This window comes from Sus scrofa, chromosome 12 (assembly GCF_054392235.1).
Source record: "Sus scrofa isolate SSC_HxYL_T2T_F1_AM1 chromosome 12, Sscrofa_HxYL_maternal_Yorkshire_Landrace_v2.0, whole genome shotgun sequence".
In the NCBI taxonomy this organism is placed as follows: Eukaryota; Metazoa; Chordata; class Mammalia; order Artiodactyla; family Suidae; genus Sus; species Sus scrofa.
Window position 1 is genome coordinate 18,532,625 of NC_139394.1, and position 18,987 is coordinate 18,551,611.

At 52.0% G+C, this 18,987-nt stretch overlaps 1 protein-coding gene across 2 annotated transcripts in view; it reads right to left on the reverse strand.

Annotated features, from left to right (window-relative positions):
• NMT1 (N-myristoyltransferase 1) overlaps positions 1–18,987 on the reverse strand; it is a 33,618-nt gene that overhangs the window by 4,418 nt on the left and 10,213 nt on the right. For both annotated transcript variants that reach the window (XM_021066846.2, XM_084984215.1), the window contains 9 exons: positions 18,130–18,238; positions 13,584–13,728; positions 8,022–8,140; positions 7,089–7,180; positions 5,821–5,937; positions 4,860–5,030; positions 4,012–4,120; positions 1,364–1,534; positions 713–880 (listed from right to left, as the gene is read on the reverse strand). In XM_021066846.2, coding sequence (XP_020922505.1) covers positions 713–880; positions 1,364–1,534; positions 4,012–4,120; positions 4,860–5,030; positions 5,821–5,937; positions 7,089–7,180; positions 8,022–8,140; positions 13,584–13,728; positions 18,130–18,238 — 1,201 coding nt within the window. The remainder of the gene's footprint in view (positions 1–712; positions 881–1,363; positions 1,535–4,011; positions 4,121–4,859; positions 5,031–5,820; positions 5,938–7,088; positions 7,181–8,021; positions 8,141–13,583; positions 13,729–18,129; positions 18,239–18,987) is intronic.

The following is an 18,987-nucleotide window of genomic DNA, read 5'->3' on the forward strand; positions in this document are numbered from 1 at the left end:
CTCCTCAGTGTCCCTCTGAGTGCACACTTGTGTACTCAGTATCCAGGCTGTGCTCCCACTGTTCCTTGTCACGCCTCCCTGAAACACTCTGGTAATTTCCAGTCTTTTCTGAACCTTTTCCTCTGAGAAGTGGACTCCTATGAGCCACGTGGCGTTTGCAAGGCTCCCTCACTCCCTGACACCCCAACTCCTCAGGATTTTATGACATCTGAAGCGCCACTCTGAGACTGAGGCTGACACTTCCTCAATCTCACCAACTCGACTGGAAGCTCTCCCAGGGCAGGGACTGGACTGTCACTGCTTGGCGGGCACACGGACAGGCTGGTGGCCTCTCCAGTGCAAAAGAGGCCTGGGTCCCACCCCTCTGCTCGACGGTCAGCTGCTCCAGTGACACCCCGCGACAGCCCAGCCTCCCCGGCCCGATGCTGGGGAAGCGTGAGGAGAACCCCTTTCCTCCCCCCCGAGCAGCGCCTCGAGTGAGAATGAAACCCATGAAAGAAATCCGGAGGTTCAGGTTCAATGCCTGCCTGTGGTGGGGGTGTCCTTGCTCCCTCCTAGTTCTGAGCTGCAGGCTGAAAATGGCTGGGCTGTTCCCTACCGGAGCAGGAGGGCGAGGAGGCCTCCAGGCCTCCAGGCCCCCAGCCAGGGGGCAGCCACCTGCCAGTGGCGCTCCCACCGCCCCACCGCCGCTGCCCGCCCGTCTGCTGCTCACCATTTTGGCAAGAACAAGGGCGTCGCTCATGAGGTCTAGAAGCGGGGTCTGGGTGTGAACGTTGTAGAAAGAATAAGCAGCCTTTAGACTCTTGTGGGTCGGATGGTTCATGATGGTGGAGGGAAGCGTATAAAAGCTCAGGAAATCTGTCACCTCACCACTTGCATTCTGAAGGGGAGACAACAGAGGAAGGCAGGTCACACACACGAAGGGCCCTGCAGCCTGGGAACAAAGTGGCTCCTGCTGCACTCGCCACCCTCGGGCAGCCCTGCCCCTCTAAGTGAACGGGCAGGAACGGAACCAGCGGAAACCCAGGGGCAGAAAGCGCATCGACCTGAGGACAGACCGGGAGGAAAATCCAGGTCGCGCCACGGGCCCCCAGACACCTGGCCGGCACCAGGCCAAGCGGGGACAGGCAGGGGGTCGAGGGCTCGCCTGACCACCTGACTCAGAGGGGCGCGGGAGACAGGGGCTCACGCCAGGCCCGGAGTCTCATTTTAGAAAAGGCAGGCGACAACTTCCCGTCAGGGCGTCTCAGGTGCCAACGCTCCATCACCTGCTCTTCAGTCCCGAGCCCGGGAAGCCGGCCACTTCGGGAGGACACACCCCACAAGCTGGGAGGGGGCCCCCGAACACCCCACCACCACTTGCCTCCACCACGAAAGTATCGATGATATTCTCCTGGGGGTAGAACCAGTGCTCCACCTCCTCCTGGCTCATGACCGGCGTGAGGTGGAACTGCCTCAGGTACCGCGTGAGGAGCTGGTGCACTACTGGAATGTCCTTCTTCTCCATTGGTCGTAGCCCAGCTGTCTTGGGAGTCTGGAAGGAAGAAACCAGAGAGCATCAGCCGTGCTGACTGTGGGCGCCTCGGCTCCCTCTCGAGTCCCTCAGGAACCGAAAACCTCACGCTGTCTCCCTTCCTACCCCAACCCCCAATCTATCCACCCACGCCTTCAAGAGAGAATCCCCATCCACAGTCCACGGCTGCTCAGGCACCAGTCCTGTCTCTGCAGGGTCACTGGCCCTTCCGGCCGTGACCAAGGCTGGATCCTTGGCTAAGGCCGCTATGTCAATTTCTTATCCACATGGGCCCGGCCGCGTTCCTGGGAAAAAACAACCCATCACACGCCTCCCTGTTCCAAACTCCCCAACACAGAGCACAAGACGTCCACCCTCAGAGTGCCCGTTGTGGCTCAGCAGTTAACAAATCTGACTAGCATCCGTAAGGACGCAGGTTCGATCCCTGGCCTCGCTCAGTGGGTTAAGGACCCGGCCTTGCCGTGAGCTATGGTGTAGGTCGCAAACGCAGCTAGGATCCTGCATTGCTGTGGCTGTGGTGTAGGCCGGCAGCTGTAGCTCTGATTCGACCCCTAGCCTGGGAACCTCCATGTGACGCACCTTCGGCCCAAAAAAAACAAAACAAAAAGAGACTTCCACTCTCTGGACCAGTTGGCTGTTCTGGCTGTGATCTTCCGTCTCTCTAGCCCTGTGGTTCTCAACGGGGGCGATTCTGCCTCCCAGGAGACGATATTCAGAGACATTTTGGTTGTCACAACTGGGGGGAGGGGTGTACTGGCATCTAGTGGGCAGAACCAGGGGAGCTACTCATTGTCCTACAACGCACAGGACAGTCTCCTCGACGAACAATTACCCGGCCCAAATGTCAGTGGTGCCGTGATGGAGAAAGCCTGACACCCCGAGCCCACAGATGTCTTGGGGTAGCCCAGTCCCGCGCAACTCCTGGGCTTCAGCAAACCCTTTCTTGGCTCCCCTCCTCCAAGCCTCACAACCTGCTCCCATTGAACTGTAACGGATGCCTTCCTACACCGCTCCTTCCTACGCACTCAGAGCACCTCACAGACAGGCTCCCGGCCATATGGAACCCTGGGGCCAGCAGAGTCTATGCTGGATGCCTGCCTTGCCTGTCCACCTGGACACCACCACCCCAGTAACACCCCCGGCATGACACCGCACCAAGTTAAATTCAGAAGAAAAACACTGAAGTTCCGAGATCTAATCTCAAACCACAATCCCACCCCACAGCTGCATTTCTGCAGAAAATGCCTCAGTGAATGAAGCCAGGAGATGCTCTGGAATAAACCCTGGGGCGGTGGGGACATCCGCAAAGGCTTTATACACACAGGTGGGGTCAGCCAAATCTGCAGACAGGGCGGATGAGTTTACGTACTTCAGCCACTGCCTGATACAGCTGTTTCCCAGTGTAGGAACTGCTTTTAAAACTGCAATTTCAGAACCTCTAGCTGCCAAAAGTCCTTGCTAATCCTGACGTCTCTAGGGAACACTTATGACCTTGTATCTACATGGCAGCTTCCACAATGACACCTCAAATCCTGGACTAAAAAAGCAGCCATTCTGGGGTTCTCGCCCACGGGCAGGGAGATCCAGAGACGTTCTTCCGGCTGCTACACCACTTTAAGAACATTCTCTGCCTGCCTAGAGTGCAGGGCACATCTGTCAGGATAACAGAAAGAAGACACGCATCACGGCTCCCTGGTCCGGCTTTCTGGCCAGGGTCTCACTGTGCTACAGCGCTCTCTCAGGACGGGACGCTCACGACCCCAGTCCGGCGGTGGATCAGCCCGACGCCAGAGCGATTTGGCGGCTGCGGAGCCCCGGCGGGCAGCCCTCCGATCAGCAGGCACCCAGTAACTGTGCTCACACTGCCCCCAAGAGCTAGGAGGGAAGAGACGGGATTTTTAGCTCCGTTGGGTTCCTGAAGGCAGGCACCGCGGGACAACACGGAGAACCTGTCTCGTTGGCAAACCAGGCCAACAAGGCCCAGAGTAGAAAACCAGCTCGCTCCCGGCTACACAGGCCTTCAGCGGCAAAATCTGGGCGGGAGGCCTGGGCCCAGAAATCCAGGCTTCCCCCTCAAGCTCAGGCCATCCCTCTTCCACCTGACTCCGCAGAGGGAACAGCAGACACTGTGGCTCGTTTATGTGGGGCTCTGGGCTGTGTTGCAGCACAGGGAGGGCCTTCATCTTTCTACTGCCTTCGCTTAGGCTGAAATTACAGAGGCTAGGTGTTCTCTGAGTCGGCCAACAGATGTCAGAGAAGCCAGCCCCGGTAAACAGAGAAAGTCCAACGAAAACAAAACCCCTGCGATAGATAACAGAATGACAGAAAGGGAAAGGCTGGGAATCCGGAAACTATGGGTTGGGTTGCTTTCCTGGTAAGAGAGCCCCTTCCCCCGCCTGCCCCGCTCCTTTCCTGCTGAGGGCAGGCCCTCCTCGGCCGCCCTCCTGCCCTGCCCAGCGCCCCAGAGCACCACTGGCCTCTGGCAGGCGGTAGAGCTTCATGGTGCGCTGCATGGTCATATTTCTGCTCAGGTGGGAGAACTTCACTTCAATCAGCTTCCGTGGGTTTAGGGACCGATGCCAGTACCTGTGGGAACACAAATGTCCTGTTCTCAGAGGACTGAGGCAAGTCTCCTTAAAAGGACAATGGCATGGAGATCTCGAGATGGCCAGCAGGTGGCATGAGAGACCCACCGGGCCCCACCTGAGCCAGAGGCATCGCCCCAGATGGCCAACCTCCCCACAGTGACTGCAGGGCGGCCACAGGGCTTCCTATATTTTCTTTCTCAAGTTCAAAAGCTAATCCTCTGTTAGCAGCAGTTGTCTGGGAGCAGCAATCCTCACTCCTGGAATCAAGTCAATGGAAAGGATTTCTAGTTCTCTGAATGTTTAGCTTCTGCTTCCCTCTTTGCATTTACCTGGTGTTTTCACTTCTGAAGTTCTTAAGGCAGAGAGTGCTCAACTGTTTCAGAGAACTTTTGAAGGCAGAGGTTGTGCTTGGTTCACAAAGGGATCCAATATGCTCTCTTTGGCCCAGGAAAACAAAACCCCAGCAGACTGGCTCCCGCCATTTCCAAATGACAGGAAACGGGGAGCTAAGACAGCCTAAATAACTCTTTGGACAGGGCACATGCTCTGCAGGCTCCTATAGCCTCCCCTTCACTCCTCCGGGCTCCCCCACCTCCCCATCTTATCAGACACTGAGCAGCAACATACTCTCAGGACGCACTGAGCTGAGGGGCAGAGCTGTGACTCACACTGGCACAAGCTCCTCAACTAGAGCGGGCACGTCACTATTTCTAGAACCTTGCAGAGAAGAGATTTACCTGCAGGTGCCAACGGGCTTTGGTAATACCACCCCGGCAGTGTAAACAGCTTGGAAGATGCCCTCCAGGTGAACCCGCCGGGTTATCTCCCGGATCAGGACTGGAGCTACTCTCTTGGAGCGCAGCTTCTTGTGGACACAAAGGAAGTTGATCTCCACCATCTTCTTCTCTCTGAAGAGGGAGGAAAGAACTCGGGAACAAGGCTTTTAACACGCAAGGGATTCCTTCAGGCACGGAGCCCCCGGAGGGGCTGGGGCCTGCGGCACAGGCACTGTGCGCGCCGCACTCAGGACTGGGCCCCCTTCTGCCGCTCTGCTCAGCTGTTCCAGGCAAGGGGCCCACTCTCTCCTCAACACAGACCCTACTTCCAAAGGGAAGTGGGACTCAAGCAAACCCCTTTATTTAAGGCACCACCAGCATCTCCCTGGTGAAGCGCCAAGAGCAGGCTAGAGGAGTCCCACCTTGAACTGTCAGGAACCTTCCAGAGTAAGTCAAGGGTGACACTAGGACTTCAAGGGTTCTGACCCCACAAGAATCCACTACAGCCTCTAAACCCAGAAGGCTGTGAGAGGTGGTTTTGACATTTCCAGGGAAAATGAAGAGCAGAGCTTGAAGGTCCATGACTATCTGGGTGTGAGTCACAATGGCCCACTTCTGAAGCAGCTCAAGTGCATGGACACATGCCTGAGCGACACTGAACGGCTGTCCAGGGAGCGGACCGGCCTTCAGGGTGGACCCCTTCCAGGCCAGGTCACAGACAAGAAAACCAGCAATTACAATTCAGAGTAAGACAGGCAGTTTCTATTATGAATTCCTATTCCCAGGACCCAGGTCCCCTCCCTCCCTTCGTGGGAATTGCTCTCTTTCTTCTATGGAAGGTGTGTGTATGGTTCCCCCTACACCTTCTCACACGAGCAGGGGGGTGGGGAGGTGGGGGGTGGGGCCTGGCGCAGGTGCTTACGTGTCATAGATATGGATGTTTGCTGGGATGGCGCTGATGAACCCAACCAGTTTCCGACTTGAGACCACTCGAACCCCACAGTGCCACTGGGGGAGCCAGCCAGGCGGCCGGAGAGCCCTAGAAGAGAGACCGGGGCTGTGGCTGCCATGCTGCGTGCCAGTGGGCCGGGCGGACTGGGCTCCACCACTGAGTCTGGTTCTAACCTCATGCTACCACCTCCCCAGGAGGTAACAGCTTAATCCTCTTGCTTCTCCTCAAGGCCAAACTCTCCTGGGCACCAATGGGAGGGAGCCATAGCCCTTTCTTTCTGCTCAGTCCACTTGGCCTACTTACTTGCCCAACCCAGGGCTGTAGCCTGAGGATTTCCTGCCTGGTCCCATTTCTTTGTACTCCTTCATCTGACAGCCTGAGCCAGGGCACTGGTCTCCTTGGCACCCAGAACAGTGGGTCCTGTGGTTGGGAGCAACTGGGGAGCCTCTGGAGCTCTGGGCTCCATCTCCCCCAGGCACCATCACTGGCCTTCTTCCCACTTGGCTATTCTTCTGCTCCCCCAGCCCCTTTCGGGCAGACCCCCTCCACGCCCGCCCGCCCCTTGCCTCCACCTTCCCGGATATAAAAGGCAACCCAGAAGAGTGGGTGGCTTAGCATGTGAGGAAATGGGCAGAAAACGACTTTATCTTATATCTTAGCAGGTCTCATCCCTCCTCTTCTACATAAAGTCATCGCATAACAATCTGTTCTTCTGGGTACCAGGTCCACAAAGGCTGCCCTCACCCAGTCACTCTGTCTTAAATAAGGTTTCAATTCTAAGCGCCGCTGGAAGCAAGTCTCCTTCAGATGCACACACTCGGAAAGCACACACTCATGACTGCCGTTAAAAGGCTGGCTCTTGGGAATTCCCGTCGTGGCGCAGTGGTTAACAAATCCGACTAGGAACCATGAGGTTGCAGGTTCGATCCCTGCCCTTGCTCAGTGGGTTGACGATCCAGCATTGCCGTGAACTGTGGTGTAGGTAGCGGACACGGCTCGGATCCCGGCTCGAATCCAGCATTGCTGTGGCCCTGGCGTAGGCTGGTGACTACAGCTCCTATTCCACCCCTAGCTAGGAACCTCCATATGCCCTGAGAGCGGCCCAAGAAATGGCAAAAAGACAAAAAAAAAAAAAAAAAAAGGCTGGCTCTTAGCAGGGAGGAGGAGAAACCTGGTGCCCTGTGCTTGTTCTGCTCTAGGCCTGGCCCCGGAACCCTAAGAAAGCCCTTACAACTCACCACAAAAGAAATTCAGGGGAATAATCAAATCGGAACATGTTGTCATCATCTTCTACATAATTCTCATTCAGGAGGGTGTACAGTTCTTTCAGCTGTAGAGAAATGAGGGGCTGCCTTAGATGTTTGCTGCCAGATGGGGGACCCCCTCCAAAACCTCGGGGCCCCGAGCTTTTCAGGACAAGGCAAACTACCAAAAACGAGGTTTCATCTCCTCAATCCTTTCCATCCAGGCACAGCAGGGACTCTTTTTGGAACAAGCACCCTAGTGCTTAACAGGGAACTGAGCCACCAAGGGCTAGAGTGGCAGACTTAAGGACGTCAAGTGGCAGAGCAAGAATGTCACCCAGGAGTTCCCGTTGTAGCTCAGCAGTTAACGAACCAGACTAGTGACCATGGGGATGTGGGCTCAATCCCTGGCCTTGCTCAGTGGGTTAAGGATCCAGCATTGCCATGAGCTGTGGTGTAGGTCGCAGATGTGGCTGGCATCTGGCTGTGGTGTAGGCCGGCGGCTACAGCTCTGATTAGACCCCTAGCCTGGGAACTTTCATATGCGCTGAGTATGGCCCTAAAAAGAAAATAAATAAATAAATAAAAGAATGTCATCCAACGAACCAACCACGCCACCGTTAGGACTTAGGACAAGGGACTGAATGAATGGATGAACAAGAAAAATGAAAGCATGAAGAAAAGGTATCTGCTTTAAAAGAAAAAAAAAAAAGTACCCACTTTGGGGAGCTGCAGGGGTTCACTCTCTTGTGTCATTTATGGGGGCTCAGGGGCAGGCCCCAGAGGCAGCAGACGAGGAGTCTGCTCAGACCTGCTTGGCTCAGCTCAGTCCTTGAGAAAGGCCTGGGTGGAAGCATCTCGGTGAGACTACAGGACCCCTGAAAGTGGCGCCGAGTCCATGCTCGTGGCCTGCCCAGGCCTACTCACCACACCACGGTCCCCAAGATCCAAGGCATCCCAGGTGAAGCCCTGGGGCAGGGTGTAGGGCTCCTGGCGGATGTTGTCCTTATCAGGCTCCACGGGACCATGCGTGTTCACGACTTCTCCTGGAGGAAGAACGCAGCCATGAGCCTCGCCCTCTGCCTCCTCGGGGAAGGAAGGGGCTCAGCTCAAACCCTGCCCTCGGCCAATTCCGCCCGGCCCAGGAGCGCTCCGTCTGAAGGACACTCTGTTCTTGGCAACTGCAGACCGTCTCTCCCGCTACCCTTGGCTCTAAACTGAGGGCCAATTCATGGCAAAACTTCAGAACAATCCCTGGGATCCAAGGCGCTTGGTTCCTTGGACACTCTCTTGCAGCTCCCTTCAGTTACTGAAGGACAAACATTTATCTTGACGAGTCTGCCTTCCCACCCCTGGCTGGCATGGAGCGCTGTCCACCCCGGCCTAGGCCCATCGACCTGGGTGGATTTTAAGGAGGTGCAACAAGGCTGCTTTTGTGTCCACAGCAACAACAATGCACTGGGCTTCTTCCCGAACTAGAGATGGCATCTAGGCGCCAGGCTCACCCCAGGCCCTGGCATCCTTAGCTTTCAGCAATGTGGGCCAGTTAACCTCTGCTGCCAACTCAGGCCCTCGGTGTTGACAGAGTCCTGCGAGTGCTTTAGGCTGAATCACTGGGCCTCTGCCACACTGCTGGGAAGTTACCCTCTGACACAGCGGCCCCACTGTGGACAGAAACCCCTGTGGCATGCATGCGGAGGTCTAGGGCTGCTGAGAAGATGGAGCCCTGATTCCCAATCACAGCCAAATCACTCATCTGATAAACTTGGGCAAATCAGCCACTTAATTTTTGGCCTCTGGAATTATTTGGGCCTGGTAGTTTCTACAATTCAGACATTCATGTTCACAACTTGGAAGAATGCAATGCTGAGTACATTTTAAAGGCAGTCCTAAGAGTTCCCTGGTGGTGGTACAGCGGGTTAAGGATCCGGCGTTGTCACTGCAGTGGCCCTGGAGCTCCCACATGCCACAGGCGCAGCCAAAAAACCCCGCAAAACAAAACAAAAGAGTCTTTACAAGGGACCCACTCAGTACATGGCTCCCAGCACAGGGCTCTGTAGATTCTAGGCACTCAGTTCACGCTTTTACTGACATGCAGGCTCCTGGCCCAACACCCCATTCTCACCTGGGCCAGGAAGCTCGAGACCCTCCCAGTGACGACTCCCGGGGGCAGGTGTGGGGAAATGGCCACATCCAGCCACGAGCTGAGGACGACACCTCAGGGCTGAGCACGTAATTCTCACTCAGCACAATCACTAAACACCAGTCAGATACTAGGATAGAGCCGAGAAAAGACAAAGTCCCTGGCGCCGACAGATGTACCACCTTCTGGAGAAATATTCAAGAAGTGAGTCATTACTAACATGCTAAGGGTCACAAGCTGGAAAGTACAGGCAACAATGGGGACACACAACAGGGAAGAATCCAGCTAACTCCTACTCATTAGCTGGCTCCCAAACAGGTTTGCTTGGGAGAAGTTTTTCTTCCCTAGTTTTGAAATTGGGCTTCTGATTTATTCACAAAGTAACCCCTGTGTTTTGTTTTTTTTTTTGCTTTTTAGGGACGCACCTGCGGCATATGGAGATTCCCAGGCAAGGGGTCAAATCGGAGCTACATCACAGCTCATGGCAATGCCAGATCCTTAACCCACTAAGCGAGGCCAGGGATCAAACCTGTATCCTCATGGATCCCAGTCGGGTTCATTAACTGCTGAGCCATGAAGGGAACTCCTGAATTAGTTTAATATGTTAATCCACTTTCAATTCCCTGCCATGTACAATTTTTTGAGCCTAATGACCAAGCCAAGGGCCGGACCCTTGGAAAGGAGCAAGGACTTCTACGCTAGTCTTGTCCAGATGCTACTCAATAACTCAATAGTCTCTATCATTTTGAATTTATTCCCTTTCCAAAATACATTTTTCACTTCAGAACCTTCGTTTCTCTTTTTTTCCAAAATGATTTCCATGGGCAAGATACTGGCAGTCATCCCCACTGTATCACAAAAATCCCAAGGCCAAATGGTGTCCTTTGGGCTGGTTACTAGGGCTCACAAGCACCGTGAATTTCCATCTGCACCTCCGCCGTGTTCACGATGCGCAGGATCCTATGGGGCAGGAGCTGGTGAATGAAACGGGCACAGGTCCTCATCATCAACCAAACAGAAACATCAACCAGACAAGCAAGCAGGCACCTGCCACCCGGCATGACAAGAGCCCGCAGCAGAGAAGTAGCGGTGTTACAGGGCCTGCAGGGTGGGAGGTGGAGGGGTCAGGAAAGAGCTCTCAGAAAAACTATTTAAAGATGAGACCTCGAGGATAATTAAGAATCAGGCAGGGGAGGACTTGGAGCGGGGTACCCTGAGGGAACAGCGTATGGCAGGGCCTGGGGATGAAGGAGGGGAAGGAAAATAGGAGAGGAGGCCAAAGAGGAGAGTTAGGCCAACTGTGGAGAGCCTGCGAGCCACGGCAGAGGCTGCACTTTATCTTTAGGGCCACGGGACATCCTTAACGGGTTTTTAAGGGTAGGGGAGGAAGGAGTGCCATCCCGAGATTGAATTTCGCAAAGAACATTCAACGTGCTTGTCCAGAGACACTACTGAGCGAACTTTTATGCAATATTCAACTGGTGAGTCTTAATCTAGGTGCTGACAAACCAGCACTCTTCGGTGATCTCAAGGCTGTTTGCTGTCTGCAAGCCACAGTGGACAAGAGAGAGTCAGAGGAAACACTGAGAGAGCAGGAGCCACGCTGAACAGACTCGAAATCCAGGAGGCCAGGCAAGCTGAGCGCCGCCTGGGGCTCCGGCCCTGTCCTGCGGCCGGTGCAGGAACCATGGCTTGTGCCACACTGCTCTGTGGAGAGTGGCCCGCCCGCCCCCTTCCAAGGGCCCTTGAGCACCTCTGCCTAAGTAGGTGGTGAACACTCTGCACAGCACAGCAGGAATGCAGCCAGTTGTCCCTAGGTCACTATGAACCAGCCAACAGCTGAAGAGGACACTGGGAACTTCGAAAGAAAAGCCTGGATTTTCAAAGAGTTTCTTTCTGAACACTCTACCCCCTAATTCTCTCTGTGCCTTCCAACACTAAAACTCATACCCCAGTGCAACTCTGAAGGACTTGGGAGCAAAGAATGTGAGATCTGGGACACCTTAGGCCAAACGAGCAGGACAGGGAGGGACAGAGTGGGGAAGCTTCTCTCTCAGGGTCCAGGGCAACCAAGCACAAGTCCACACTCTCTCTTCCTTTGGTAGAGTTACTTTTTCAATTAATCTAACAGTGGCCAGATTCCAACCCACTGAGGCCAAGGTCAAGCAAAGAAAAAGGATTCCTCACCCTCCTCCTAGCATGGGAAAAGGGGTGACTTTTAAAAAGGAGAATGACAGGGGCTGAAAAGGGGGATCAAAAGTGGATTTGGAAGCACAAAGAATTGTTACACAGCTGAAAACACTAGCTGTTTAGAGGCCTTTCAGTGGTGACCTTAGGATGATTTTAAACATCTAAAGAATTCTGGGTCTCTTTAGAGGAATACAGTCTAACTCTAACGCTCCCCACAAGTTGGCGAGTGCTGTAAACACAGTACACTTGATATGCTTGAGTCTGACCGTTATTAGCCCCCATTTAGGTGGAAAAATTTAAGGCAAGAAGCTTTAAATCACACTACCCTCGGGACACGAAGAAGCAGAACTGGGGTGACACCTTAGCCACGCGGACCAACGGATGCCTCTAATGTGCTTTCTACGGGCTGACTCAGAGACACAAAGGAATCCTTTATGTGGGCTTGACTGACCGTGAACCTGAAAGGCACACTGGCCACATGCTTGGAGTGACCCCTCTTCCACAGAGCCCCCACCACTCGCTGCACAGAAGGCACGTGCCGAGAAGCAGCCTCATTCCACCCTTCCGAGACCCCCCGGGCCCCTGCGAGCAATGGGTGGCTTTTTCGCAAGCTCTCGGAGGATGAAACGTGCACTGTCCACATTTACAGGTGGAGAAACTGAGGCAAACAAGAATCCGACTAAAGTGGAAGAGAAGCCCATGAATCCCAACTGGTCTCTTTATTACATCCCATGTGTGCGAAGAATGGAACTGAGTCTTCCATTTGCACATTCCTAATGGAAAATCTAATCAAACCAAAACCCCATCTGAAAACAGCCAAGATGCAGGTAGCTGCCCCAGAATGCCTCTAGGAGCAGTTCACTCAGAGGCAGAGCATGGGGCTCTTGACTCCTCCTGCTTCCTGGTGGGGCGTGGTCACTGGGACCTGCTACGTGCAATGCCCTGGTAATGGTGTTACTGTGACCCAAGGCCTTGAGGAGGGCTTAGCCACGTCCTGGGAGCTGGCTGACCTGGGCAGCCTGACAGACGCAATGGACAGGGCAGGGCAGGGTTCCAGAACAGTGCCTACTGCCGATTCACCACTCATAACATCCACGTACTGCTCTGCTTCCCACCACGTGGAGGGCGCATCCCAGCCTGCTTTGGATCGTGATTCAGCTTAGCCTACATCTGCTCCAGAGCAGAGCTTATCAAACTTTCAAAGTGGACACGAATTCCCCACCAAGTTCCAATTCTGCAGAACTGGCGCTTGAGATTGTGCCTTTCTACAAGCTCCTAAGCAATGCCTGTCCTGCTGGTGGGAGGAGCACAGGCGGCGTAGCTCAATCTCCCTGGACCCAGGTGCCCCTCTCCCCTCACCAGGCGTTCATCCTGCCCTCACCCCCTCCTCCCCACCCAACACACTGTCACGTTTCACCGTGTTTCTGGACGGGAGCAGTAACATGGACAGCCTGAAGGTCACTTACGTTTGCTGTTAAAACACACGGTTTTTTCAATGTACCTGCTTTCCCAGTCACGTAGAAAATAGGAGTTGGGTTATCATTGGATCCAGAATCATGATGCAACCACTCCAAAAACTTTCTGTCCATAGCAGCCTCTGAAGTCAGCCATCAGGGCGAGCCATGGCTTGGTCTCAGCAGGCATCTCTAACACTGCTCTGTCCAGTCTCTTCTGGAATCCTTCTATATTCTGCCTGTCCCACCCCTTGGTGTTGACCAAACCTGCATGTGGTATCCCAGGTGTTAAACCATCACTGTTAAGCACCCACTGCCTGAGAGACAGGGGAAGAGGCTGGGGACTCGGCCCCACGTCACCTCAAACGTCTGCCCAGATAAACAAGACAGTCTCTCTATAAAACCTACGTGGGAAGAGAGACCCCTGGGCACACAGCCCCACTCATGATGTGCCAGCACGCCGTTATCTCTGCAGATTTATACTGGATGATAAGGACTAAAAGGACCATTATCTGTTCTCAATGTGTGTCACTGTGCAAAGACAAGGTCCCTGAACAACAGTCTTCTCTACACTGCACTGCAAAGACGATCCTCTAAAAACAACCACCAAAGAACTCCAGGACTCTCCTGTGCTCCCTCACAAAATCAGCCTGGAAGCCTTAGATCCCTCGCCCTCGCCTGGAGAGGAAAGCACATACATACCCAGTTTGGGGACGGGCTGCGTGTCCCAGAACTGGTAGCTTCGCTTGCTAGCCTCCTCCATGGTTTTTGCAGGTCCCTGACCCACTGAAAAAAGTTCTATGGCCTTCTGTATTTCCTGGATCCTCTCTGCTGGCAAAGAGTTCATCTGAACAAAACAAAGTTGGGAGAGAAAAGGCCCGTTATATTAATAAGCACTTCTGATAAATTCAAGTCCAAGAGTTAAGGGGGTGTGGTTCCCCAGAGGTGACCTATCGTATGACAATTGGAAAGAGCATGGTTGATGATGAGCAATGATGGGTTGGTGCTTCCTAGAGGGTTTCTCTTCTTAGTCTATGATGTCTGATGGCAGAGTAAGACATCCTCGGCGTTAAATTTCAAACAACGCATCAGCGTAAATACATATATAGAAGGGGACTTCCCTGGTGGCTCTGTGGGTTAAAAATCAGGGGCCATCACTGCTGTGGGGTAGGTTCAAACCCTGGCCCCAGAACTTCCGCATGCTGTGGCGGAGGGGGGAAACAAAACAAAACCAAACCTTGGGAAGGTTTAAAAAAACCAACAATCCCATCTCTCAAATATAATCCCTGTCATCAACAGTCTTAAATTTTGGGAGTTCCTGTTATGGCTCAGAGGTAATGAACCCACTAGTATCCATGAGGACATAGGTTCGATCCCTGGCCTCGCTCATTGAGTTAAGGATCCGACGTTGCCGTGAGATATGGTGCAGGTCACAGACGCCACTTGGATCCAGCCCTGCTGTGGCTGTGGTATAGGCCCGCAACTACAGCTCCAATTTGACCCCTAGCCTAGGAACTTCCATATGCCCCACATGCGGCCCTAAAGAGCCAGGAACGAAAAATAAAAACCAGGCTTAAATTTGGAAAGTAGGGTGAGAAGAAGCAAATATAATTTCAGACTTTTGTGCATGCAAGTTCCAAACACACACACAATTTTTAAAAACTCAAACTGGATCATATAGTATTATCTTACAGACTGTTCTTCAAACACTGTCTTAGAGACCTTTCCACGCAGTTGCATGGACCTGCCCATTCCAATGACTGAGCCCTTGGTGCACAGACCACCACATATCTGGCCACCCCCTACCAACGGGCATCTTGGTGACCTTGGGCTTCAGTTTTACAGACAACGCTGTAATGAACTTCCTTCTACACCTAATTCCGCTCACTGAATACATATTTTTTCAGGATAAAGCCTAAGAAAGGAGGCTTGCTGGGTCAAAGGAGATACATATTTGAGATTATATATACTGTCAACTTGCTCTTTAAAAAGAGAATATTGGAAAATTCCCACTGTGGCACAGTGGGTTAAGAATCCGATTGCAGCTTCTCGGGTCAAGGCTGAGTTAGTTCAACCCCCAGCCTAGCACAGTGGGTCAAAGGATCTGGTGTTGCTACAGCTATGGCTTGGATTCAATCCCTGGCCTGGGACTTCCATGTGCCATAGGTACAACTTAAAAAAAAAAAGAGAGAGAGCAAGCGAGAACAAGAGAGAATGAATATATTGGAGTTCCTTGGTAGCTCAGTGGGTTAAGTGTCTGGCATTGTCACTGCTATGGCACGGGTTCAATCCCTGGCCTGGGAACTTTCACATCCCTTGTATGTGTACACATGTGTGCACGCTAAATAAATAATAAAATAAAAAGAGAATATCAGTTAATAACCCGATGAAGAGTGGCTGGGAGTGTGTTTCCCTAGACTCTTATCATTAAATTCACCAAATCTTAACCTCTGCCAATCTAGGAGGAAAAAACAGTGCTTTATTTTTTCTTTTTGGCCATGCCCCCAGCATGTGGCAGTTTCTGAGCCAGGAATTAGACCTGCACCACCTGCCCGAGCCACAGCATCAACAACGCCGGATCCTTAACCAACTGAGCCGTAGAGGAACTCTTCCATTTTAAGTTTAACCATCCTTCCATATAAAAACCTTTACTTCTTCTTTGTGAATGGTCTACTCATTTCATCATTTCATTATTTTAAACCGATTGATTCATGTACTGGAAATGTTTGCCCAGTTTGTTGTCTGCCTTTCTGACTTTTACAAAAAGTCTGAAATGTGCCGCTTTTTCTTTTATGGCTTCTGGATCTTATGTCAGGCTTAAGATTATACAAATACCCATAACTTCTAATACTTTTCCTTCACTGCTTTTTTTTCCCTTTCATTTACATTGCAAAGGAAAGGAATAACAGAAACCAACATATTTACATGGCTTATTCCTGGGAAGTAGGACTATGTGTGATTTTCATATTCTTCTTCTTGCTGTGTTTGGTTTTTTTTTTTCTTTTTTTGTCTTTTTGCCTTTTTCTAGGGCTGCTCCTATGGCATATGGAGGTTCCCAGGCTAGGGGTCTCACTGGAGCTGTAGCTGCTGGCCTACACCACAGCAACGCCACACCGGAGCTGCATCTGCGACCTATACCACAGCTCACGGCAACGCTGGAGCCTTAACCCACTGAGTAAGGCCAGGGATTGAACCCGCAACCTCATGGTTCCTGGTCAGATTCGTTAACCACTGAGCCACAACAGGAACTCCCCTCTTGCTGTGTTTTTTGCTAAATTATTATGAACTGTGATACTCTCATAAAAAGAAAAACAGAAGGGCTTTGTTGAGATTTTTTCATTTCAAAGTGAACCATTCTGCTAAAGCCTGAGCCCAAATCTGCCTGGAGTCATCCAAACACCCACCCCAGACAAACAAAGAAACAAACAAGAATCCCTAAGGCCAAAGGCCAGGCTTGGGCTGGAATTCCTGACTGGAAGACCTGGGTAAGCCACCTGTTCCCATCTTTAAAATGGGAAGACCCCCACCTACCTTGCAGAGAAGTTGAAGGTTGGATTAATTTAAATGAAATTCCCAGCAAGAACCTAGATAGCCAAAGTGGTGGTCAGTAATAGTGGTATTTTTTTCACAATGAATTTGATATTGAAAATAGTGAAAAATCACTTGCAGCTGTATCTTAATAAGGTAGGAGTTTCAAGTTGGAGCCTAACACCGGAGGCATAAAGCAAAGTGTGGATACAGTGATGAGACTGGAATTCTTGTGCAAACTTAGGCAATTCTAAAAGAGGAACTATGGAAGTTCCCACCATGGCTCAGTGGTAAAACCTGACTAGTATCCATGAAGACATAGGTTTGATCCCTGGCCTCGCTCAGTGGGTTAAGGATCAGGCGTCGCCATGAGCTATGGTGTTGGTCTCAGATGAGACTCAGATCCAGCACTGCTGTGGCTGTGCTGTAGGTCAGCAGTAGCATCTCCGATTTGACCCCTAGCCTGGGAACTTCCATATGCCGTGGGTGCAGCCCTAAACAGCAAAAATAAAAAATAAAAGAGGGAGTTCCCATCATGGCGCAGTGGTTAACGAATCCGATTAGGAACCATGAGGTTGCGGGTTCAATCCCTGGCCTTGCTCAGTGGGTTAACGATCCGGCGTTGCCATGAGCTGTGGTGTAGGTCGCAGACGTGGCTCGGATCCTGCATTGCTGTGGCTGTGGTGTAGGCTGGCAGCTACAGCTCCGATTTGACCCCTAGCCTGGGAACCTCCATATGCCACGGGAGCGGCCCAAGAAACGGCAAAAAGACAAAAAATAAATAAATAAATAAAAGAGCAACTACAGGTGTTTTAAGCTTCTTCCAGGGCCGACTTTGAAGAGGAGAGCACTTAAACTGATACAAAAGGTTTTCTTTTTTAATGTTGTTTTGTTTACAAAACAAAACAATCCTTATCCATACTTCTGGGTTGCACGTCTGTGTGTCTGTCTTAGATGGTGAGCTCTAGGCCAGTGGTTCTCAACTTCGGAACTTGGAAATGGGCTCTGTGGGAGCCCCAGTTCTCATTACAGTGACTATGGCATCAAGAGAATGCCTGTAACACATAAAGGTCAGCCTTAAAAGGAAGAGGCCATGGAGTTCCTGTCGTGGCTCAGTGGTTAACGAATCGGACTAGGAACCATGCGGTTGTGGTTCGATCCCTGGCCTCGCTCAGTGGGTTAAGGATCTGGTGTTGCCGTGAGCTGTGATGTAGATTGTAGACACAGCTGGGATCCCGCGTTGCTCTGGCGTAGGCCGGCAACTACAGTTCCCCTAGCCTATAAACCTCCATATGCCGCAGGTGCGGCCCTAGAAAAGACAAAAAGACCAAAAAAAGGGAAAGAGGCCTTTTTTTTCTCTCGCGTGGTGGGCTCTTAAGACAGAAAAGGCCGAGAACCACTGCTCTAGGTGACAGGGGCTGTCACAAGGGAACTGCTCGAGGGCACCTGGCACAGCACCACATGCAGTTACGCACCTGTAAATTCTGAGGGGGCACCAGGCTTGGGAGTCAGTATCTAACCTGCCATGTCTTTTACGGTAGGAGAGCAGTGTCATCATCTAGGCCTGGGGCAGCGGAGGGCAGCTGAGGGATCCAAGTCCTCCCCCTTGAAGTCGTACCAGTGAGATGGTCACTCTACACTGTTCCCACACGTCTACCCCAACAGTCTCGCATCGGGAAAAGCGGCCCTCGGTCACAAGAAAATAGAGCCTTCTTGTTACCTTCACAGGCTGATCCTGGGCCGAATCTGTCTCACTGCCTTTCTCTTTCTTCTTTTTTTGTTTCTTTTTCTTCTTTTTGGCTCCAGTGTCATTGGCTGGACTCAAACCACTGTAAGACAAAGTAAATACTGATGCGGGGGGGGGGGGTTGTTTTTCTTTTTTTTTTTTTTAAATCGTCTGTTTTGAGCTATGCTGACAAAGAGCTTTCTGTGTAGCCAGGCCTTCCTTACTCAAGCCTGTTGGCTTCAGGAGCCGACTAGAGAATCCAGGCCCCAGAAGGGGCATTTGGAAGACACCAGCAGCCACAGCTCTCCTCGCCATTCCCACCAGTGCCCAGGGAGGGAGCGATGTGCGAAGAATGTCCTGATTGTTTGAAAGGACCTTTTCTGTTCTTGCTTTTATTTCATGTTGTTTATTTTCTTTAGATTGCTGGGTTGTTGGCACCAAAAGGCAAATGATAATTGTGACAGGGCATTGATACCACCAACTCTTCCTAAGAGCCTGGAATTTAAAGGGATGACAGCTCAAAACGGTCTTTTGGAAACGCCTCCCCACTTCCACTCCCACTCACCCAATGCATTAGGTTTTACGAGTTGCCCCGACTGGACCCAAAGCACAAGGCAGTTTTGGAAAGGGAGGAAGGCACGAGGAAAAAAAGCAATTGAATGTTGCTGTGATCTGTGTTCAAGACAGCCAGTCACGAGAAATGCCTAAATCAAGCCTATAGGATTGAGGACAACTGTCAGCCGGCTCCGACTTAGGGATCAAAACCCACTATGAACCCTGGGAAAACAACAATGAACACAGAGCCATTCCCACTAAGAAGAGACTGACGTGAAACGTGTGTGCATGTGAACC